General features: G+C 36.7%; 1 protein-coding gene across 1 annotated transcript; it reads right to left on the bottom strand.

Annotated features, from left to right (window-relative positions):
* Positions 1–761: 761 nt before the first annotated feature.
* LOC121973389 lies at positions 762–2187 on the bottom strand. Its single transcript, XM_042524845.1, has 2 exons — positions 1706–2187; positions 762–1607 (listed from the first exon to the last, which is right to left on the bottom strand). The coding sequence occupies exon 2, from the start codon at positions 1491–1493 to the stop codon at positions 810–812; it is 684 nt and encodes a 227-aa protein (XP_042380779.1). The 5' UTR covers positions 1494–1607; positions 1706–2187; the 3' UTR covers positions 762–809.
* Positions 2188–8517: the final 6330 nt, after the last annotated feature.

The following is an 8517-nucleotide window of genomic DNA, read 5'->3' as shown; positions in this document are numbered from 1 at the left end:
ACAACACTATGTAGTACATATTAAACTATGCAAATAAAATTTCTACAGAAAATATCAAGCATGACAAATTTTTGTAAACAAAATAAAATACACCAATACTAATAGCATTACACCAGTATGCATGCCTCATATGTATCTTCCTTTCATATTTTAACTCAAACAAGCATTATATTACACCAATACTAATAACAGTAAACACTAGCATTAGACACCATGCAGTAATTAGATCACATGTACAATTACAGAATTTCTACTACATAGAACAATAGCAGTAGATCACCATGCAGAATTTCAATAGAAATTAGATCACCATGCAGTAATTAGATCACCACTACGTTAGGCACCACTAGCATTAGATCACCACTACAATTGCAGATTTTCAATAGCAGTACACCAATACTAATAGCAGTACCACCAATAGAACAATAGTACATATGAAACGGCAGAATTTCTAGTACACTAGCATAAATATAACATTACCAATAGAACACTAGCAGTAATAGAACACTAATAGTACATAACCAATAGAACAATAGCACTAATAAAGCACTAGCAGTAATAGAATAATAGCAGTAATAGAACACTAGCAGTAATAGAACAATAGCAATTTATGAAACAGTACATAACCAATAGAACAATAGCAGTAGCACTATGCAGCAATAGAACAGTACCATAAAGCAATAAACGGCAGTAATTCACAATCTGTTTCATTACACGACATAATACATTTAATTATAGCAATTAAAGTCATGATCTGTGTTTCTTCGAAATAACACTATTATTAATGCTAAACAAAATAGCACTTATATTTAATTATAAGTTTCCATTTCATTAGCACTATTATTAGAGTCGTGATCCGTTTCATCTTGTGTTTCTTCATCTGATTCAAAATCTTCAAATTCTTCCTCCAGCGATTCACAATCTGCAATAACTTGCTTGCCATTCATAACACGACGAAGCTCCTCAATTTCCATTGAATTTAATTCCTCTTCGTCAACATCACAAATAATGTTATCATCATCAATATCTGTATCTGTGAGAACAAGGTGTGGATGGGATATCTCCTCTTCTTGATAAGCAACCTCAACAATAGGTGAAACATTTTCATCTTGCTCTTCAAGGAATGGTATGTCAAACTTTCCTCTAGCTTTCACTTTGCATGCTGTGACCCAATCATTCCTCTCATGTTTGATGGTAGGAGATGTGATATAGTACACTTGTTGGGCTTGAGCAGCCAATATGAAAGGGTCATTTGTATTTAACTTTGATTTATGATTAATTTCTACAAGACCCAACCTATGCACTTTCATCCCTTTATCTGATGTATCATACCAATGACACTTGAACAATACAATAGCATCCTTAAGACCGTAATATTTCAATTCCAGAATTTCTTCCAACACCCCATAGTAGTCGACTTCATACTCATTGACGGTGCTCCCCAACACACAAACACCATAATTTGATGTTGCTTTGTAACGCCCATGTTCCATGGTCTCAAATTTAAATCCATTGACAAAGTATCCTTTATGACTTGAAACCCGTCGATTTGGACCATGTGCTAGCTTCTTTATGTCATCATCAACCTCAAAAGGATGTTCTTGAATCTAAAATTAAAATAAAATTAAACTTAAATGGATTAAAAATATTGTGATAAACTATTTGAAATTGATGTATAAATTAAGATTGTAATTTGCATACTTACATAAGTGAGTAACCATTGAGGAAATTCTTGATCACATAATATTTGAAGTTCCTTGTCATTGATCCCTGAATATTGTTGTTTCTTTACTTCAATAAATTTCCTACATTTATCAAGTGATTATTATGACTTTGAATTCTCAATTGCTAAAATAATGAGAGAGAAATGTATGATTAAAGAAATTACGTCATAAGTGGAACGATCTCGTCACAATTCATCAAGATGTATCTATGGGCAGCTTTTAACTCATCATCTTTAAGATATCTAACTGCAACTCGAGAGCCAAGTGCTCGTCCTGGGTGAGTAAAAATTGACAACCCGCTAGAAGAATCTACTGCTCCTCCATCATCATTTCGTGGAATTCGATTTAGTCGTGATTGGATGTTTGGTTCAAAGTATGATGAACAAAATGTTGAGACTTCCTCTATCATATAAGCTTCAATAATAGAAGCTTCAACTCGAGCTCTATTACCCACTTTTTTCTTCAAATGGTACAAAAATCTGAAATAATTTTACATTTTTATTAGATATATATAACTATCATCGACGTGAATTAGTAAATTTATCTAAAAAATACCTCTCAAAAGGATACATCCATCTATAGTGTACAAGTCCACCCACTTTAGCTTCATATGCAAGATGAATTGGCAAATGCTCCATGGAATCGAAGAAAGCTGGGTGCCATTGCTCGTAGCCACGAGTGAATCCATTTTTGACAAGGTGATAACGCACATCCTTTTCCTTTAAAAATTTTCTATTACGACATTTGCTGCATAGACATCTTATTTTGTTATCATAGACACAAGTTGGATGTTCATAGGCAAACTTTAAGAATCCTTTGACTCCTTCAATAAACTCATTGAGAAGAAAACCATTATCATCTTTTTGACGCCACATCCAATTACGATTTGTAGACATTTTCTGCATTTTTAGAAAATATACAGATATGTTTTATAACCAAAATAAGAGAACTTTATAACATTCAATTCTAAAACTATAATTTTAGTGTTATCTAATCATTTACATTTATTAAAAGACTATTTGGATTAATTCAGCACCTTCAATATTTTGACAATCAATAATAACATGTAAATTTTAAGATTTGATATATATCTCCAAATATAAAATACTAAAAGAACAATAGACATTTAAATGTTGAATATTAGAACTTGATATGCATTGCTAGAATAATATTAATGATGAATAATTTCATTAATAAAACAGTAAATATTAAAAAAAAACACATTAAATTAACAACTCAGGATGCAATATTAGCTTAGGTTGTATATGAACTACATGGATGTTAGCGAGTGTTTTCACATGCTACTGCTTATTTTGCTCCTCAATCTACATGGTATAAGAAATATTATAATCTCCATGCTCCAGTATATATAGTAAGGTTTCTAATATTCTTTTAACATGATCGAGTTCATACATGTGGTGAAAACTTGAAGGATTTTTTATTACTATGAGAAAGCATTGCAAAAAGACTTCATAAGAGGAAGTAGTGTAAAAAGACTTCATAAGAGAAGTGCAGTAATTCAAATCTAAGGTGTCAACCTTCCAAGCAAAGAAATCTTTTTGGTTTGGAACAGAATGGAGAAAAGGAAACATTGCTAGTTGAGATAGAGCTACTAAGAATTGATTTCATAGAAAGTGAGCTATCTTTGCAAGATAAAAAAACTGGAAATTGATTTTCTTAAGAAAGAAATAGAAGCTTTAAAAGAGGATATCTGTGAATCATTGGTGAAGTCCTTAGAATAAATCATTGATGTTCTTGACAAGTCATATCTCCTATTCTAGAGTGGAATTGAGAAATAAATGAAAAAGGAGTGTCCGAGATAACAAACCAAATACTAAAGCAAAATTTGTTGAAGTCCTTAGAATTTGTTGAAGCATGCGGCATGCCTCACAAATTATCCTACCAAACAGCAATCTCACAAATTAGAAATTAATTTGTGAGGCAATCTCACAAATCTGTGAGGAACAATGTAGGATAGAAATCCACATGCCTCTCTGCCGCTTTGACCTCAACAACATCAATCTCACAAATTTGGTCGTTGAGCGTCTAACATTGTTGTTGTCTCTAGTAATTATTTGGTGGCACACCAGTCTGTGGCAGTGGCCGCCGAAAATAGCAAGGACGTGCGGCGTGGCAGTCCACACAGCAAGAGGAAGAGAAGAAATTAAGGATTACCTTTTGAGAGAGCAGCAGTAGACGAAGTCGGCGAGATTGACTAAGCCGGTGAGATGCGAGCAACAGAGTCGACAGATAAGAGCAGAAGAGTCGGCGAGAAAAATAGTCGTGAACGAGAATATGTAAGCAGCGGAGTCGGCGAGGTAAGAGGAGAAGAAGAAAGCAGAGTCGGCGAGGAAGAGGTCGCGAGGGAGAACGAGAAAATATAAGCAGGATTTAGAATAGGGTTTTGTAAAAATAAAATAAATAAAATAATAATAATTTAATACATTTCTTTATAATTTATATAAATTAAAAACAGAATTTATTTCTGTTTAGAAATTTATAAATGGATTTATTAACAAATAAAATTATGTATTAAATTCTGTATCGAATCTGTATTTATTTTTGTTTATAAATATTTATTTTATAAATTCGTTTTGAGTTTGTTTTAAATTCCGTCTCAAATATTTTTTTATATATTATATTTTATTTAAATATAATAGATTAGTAATTCCGTATTAAATTCATTTTTGATTTACTAAAATTTAAAACAGATTTTAATTCCGTTTTAAAAATCCATTTTTGAAGGCCTGTTTTCTTGTAGTGGATGCTCCAAATACATGACTGGAGACCGATTGAAGTTCACCAAGCTAAAACTCAAGAATTTATGGTCAGTTGTGTTTGGTAATAACAGAAAACTTAAGGTAATCGAAACAAGTAATATTGAACTAAGTTTTAATTTCATTATTCAAGAGGTCTTGTTAGTTGATAAATTCAATTTTAACTTACTTAGAGTAAGTCAACTGTGTGACTCTAGATACTTAGTAACATTTTCTGACTCTAAATGTATAATTAAAAATATTGATAATCCTGAAATTATACTTAAGGGAATTAGGAAAAATGATATTTACACAATTTACCTACCAACTTCCTCACTCAAGTGTCTCTTGACACAACAAGAGGAAACCAAATTGTGGCATGGAAGATTGGGTCACACTCACATCAGACGCATTTCAAAAATGAGTCAAAATGATTTAGTTAGAGGTCTACCTTAACTAAAAAATTTAGAAAAGATAATATGTAATGCTTGTCAACAAGGTAAACAAACTGTAGGATCGAAAGAGTGCGATAGGAGGGGGGGGGTGAATATCGCACTTTTAAAAACTTTTCTTTTCGTGTTTTAAAGACAATCAGAATATGCAGTGGAAAGTAAAAGACTCGTTTGGTTACTTGGTTCGAAACCTATGTTGACTCCTACTCCAAAGCCTGCGATCCTTGATCACATCGATGGGCAATCCACTAAAACTCTTCTTTCTAAAAACCTCAGAAAGAAGTAGTGTGTACAAATGAGTAAGATAGTAACAACCTACTATCTTAATAATAAATAAGTACAATTACAAACTAGTAAAATTATACCGACTTAAGAATGAGTATGCAGCTTGTTGGCACTTCTTAGAGCAGTAGCTTGCGTGTGAAGAGTGGTTGTAGCACGGATAGTAGCTTGCGCCGAGATGAACTTTGAACCAATCAAATTTCGTTACTCAGCCTCGGACCTTGAGCTCACTTTTATAAGAGTCATCAACATTTAGTTGACTAATCCTTGGGTTCGGTCGACCGAACCAGCTCCCTTCCATCTTCGTTGAGATCTGATGCTGATTCAATCTTCGGCATTTAATGACAATTAAGTGCTCGGTCGACCGATCCCCTTGTTGGGTAGACTGAACAGAGATCCTTCCCTATTCATTGAGATTTGGAATTAATGCGCCATTAAGTGATGATTGTATTGGTGCGAGAAGTATCTGACGATCGAATATGTGTTTTGATTATGTCAAAGAGTCCAAAGTTAAGTTGTCTTTTATCTAACAAGATTTGTTGAGTTTACAGGAAAGTTCTAATTAGTCTTAGGTAAAAGTCCTAGTGGATTCTAGGCAGGTGGAAAACCCTAGCGAGTAGTAACCCTAGGTGGTGGAAAATCCTAGCTGCAGTTAGGTAGGTGGAAAACCCTAGGGGGTGGTAACCCTAGGTCCTAGGGGGTGGTAACCCTAGGCTGAGGAAAACCCTAGGGGGTGATAACCCTAGGTCCTAAGGGGTGGTAATCCTAGGCAGAAAGTCCAATCGATCTGGAGGACCGATCTGGCAACATATAAACTCTCCTGTGTGGAGTAGGTGAAGACGTGTTCCCCAGTGAGGGAACAGTTGTAAAATACCGGAAATAGGCGAATATGAATAAGGGAATTTTCCGGAATTTTTGGACATTTTTCGGGAATTTTTCGAAGCTCGTATGGACGAGTTAACAGGGATGAAAACGAGGCCCGGAGAAAAGCCTATTTAGGCTACCCATTTAAGCGAGGAATTGTTTCTTTTATAATTCCTTTATACTTTTGCTTATTTCTTTTCCTTATTTCTCTTCCTCGCCAAAACCCGCTGCCCTCATCTGCTCCTCTCTTCTACTCCCGCAAGCCCGACTTCTCCTCGTGCCCTAACCGCTGTGCGGTTCTTTCCTTCTTCTCTTCCCATCGCGCCGCACCATCTCTTCACTTTTCCTTCATTTTTCTTCCTTCCCGAGCCACACCACCGATTCCTCTACTCCCTAACTCTCTGCGTGCCGGCACCAACCCAGCACCACCTTTGCTCCGCCATCTCGCCGAGTGACGGCGCCACCACTGACCGAGCCGTCGCCGGTGCCCTAGATCATCGGCCAACTTCCTCCTCTGCCTTAGGTTTTGCCGAGCCTCCTCTTTGTTTCTGGCTTCATCGCGCAGACGCACAGAATCTCTTTGCGGTGCCCTAGCACTGCCGCCGACCTTCTCTTCCTCTGATTTCCGACGATCAAGAAGGTAAGGATTACTTAGTTGAAGTTTGGGATCTAACTATGTACTATGGTCGTATTCCTGATCTTCTCCCGTTCTGTTCAGTAGGGTTCAGTGAGTGAGGAGGGTTGCCAGCATTTACTTCTTCCGGCAGCAATCAGCTTTGGCTGTGGGTTGAGGTAAGCGTTAACCCTAGCTGCTGAAATGGGTGTTGGGTGATGGATTGCTAATTTTTGGGCATTTAACCATGATTGGACATCGGTATCACAATGTATACCTCCGACATTGATCAACTGAGGAATCCCTATTTCTTGGTGAGTTTTTGTGTTCATTTTGATGATAGAATGCTTAGGGGGATATTGAATTCAATGTAGGAGTCATTGCTAAGAGTGTGTTGATCATTTAGTAGTAATTTATAGGTATGGATTATATTTAGTTTGAGGTTCGATTTAGCTAATTAATTTATAGGTAATTAGGTAAATATGTATATGTATTACAAGACCTTGACACGAGACGAGTATCTCGATATTGGATTGGATCTTTATTCTCGGAGGCGGGTACTTTTGACTTATTGTCTTTGATATGCTTAGTAATGAAATTAACATGTTGCATTAATTGTGTTTCTTATTTGTTTCGGTTAATCACTGCCCAATACATGTGACCTGTTTGATTGGTTGTTTGTTTGCATCTCATATTGATCTCATACCTGATTTTTCATGCTCATGGGTAGTGGTATAACCATGTTTCACCTGTTCAGGACCTAGGTTTAATACCTTATTGATCAGTATATCTTGATATGATTTATTCACTATGGTGCCCATTGTTATATGTCCAGAGGTTGGTTTAGTATATTACCATGCTTAGTGACATGCACCATTTGCATGATCGCATGTTGTGCGATAGATTGCTCCATTATTGTTGAGCACATTGCCAGTTTCATCATTGTTCGGTGCTCCGTTGTGACGCTTATGGGTAGCGTGACACGGTGTGATAGCACGTCAGTTTGGCTCTTCCGGTGCTCTGTTGATCCGCTCATGGGTAGTGTGACGCAGCGTGTAGCACGTTAGAGATCCCTCCCCGTCATAACGTACCGGGAGATGAGAGCATTGCGCTCCCCCATTTATGATTTGGGGTAGGAGTACGTATGTACTCCGACAGCATCCCGTCCACTCGGTCACACATCAAGGGTAGTGATGCAGAGTGCACGATTGTCACAGCTCTACCCACTCGGTCCCACTTTTGTTATGAGTTGGCTGACTGGCGTTAGGGGTGACCATGACATTGGCATCATATGCATGATGCATTTATTGTTTGTGTTTGCTGCATTTATATGCTGCATATTGTTTGGATACCTATGTTTGACATGCATACAGGTCTTCTATACCTTTCGGACTGTTTGTCCTTATACCGGGTCCTGGTTAGTACAGATTCTCTCCTGTCTACTTTGGTTTGCATTTATCTTTTTTTTTATTAGGAGACTGTACGCATGATTAGTGCTAGGTGTTATTTCTTTACTTTCCATATCAATTGTACCTGCTGAGTGTTGGACTCACCCCACCTCCATTGTTGTTATTTTCAGGTTGATGCTGTCAGGAGGGATTTCCAGTCGCTAGTCCTCACTGCACGTAGTGCTAGATCCATGCAGACCTCGAGGATATGATCGGTTTTCTTTTGGTTTCTTTTCTGTCCTAGACTGTTTTGAACTTGTTATGTTTTGGATTATTCTACTTATGGACATTGTATGGATTTTATTATGTCGATGGATTTGCATTTGGATTTATTCTACTACATGCCTGCCTGGATGACAGAAGAGGTGAGTTCATCGG

This window comes from Zingiber officinale, chromosome 4A (genome assembly GCF_018446385.1).
Source record: "Zingiber officinale cultivar Zhangliang chromosome 4A, Zo_v1.1, whole genome shotgun sequence".
NCBI classification, from domain to species: Eukaryota; Viridiplantae; Streptophyta; class Magnoliopsida; order Zingiberales; family Zingiberaceae; genus Zingiber; species Zingiber officinale.
This window is presented reverse-complemented; position numbering and strand designations above follow the sequence as displayed.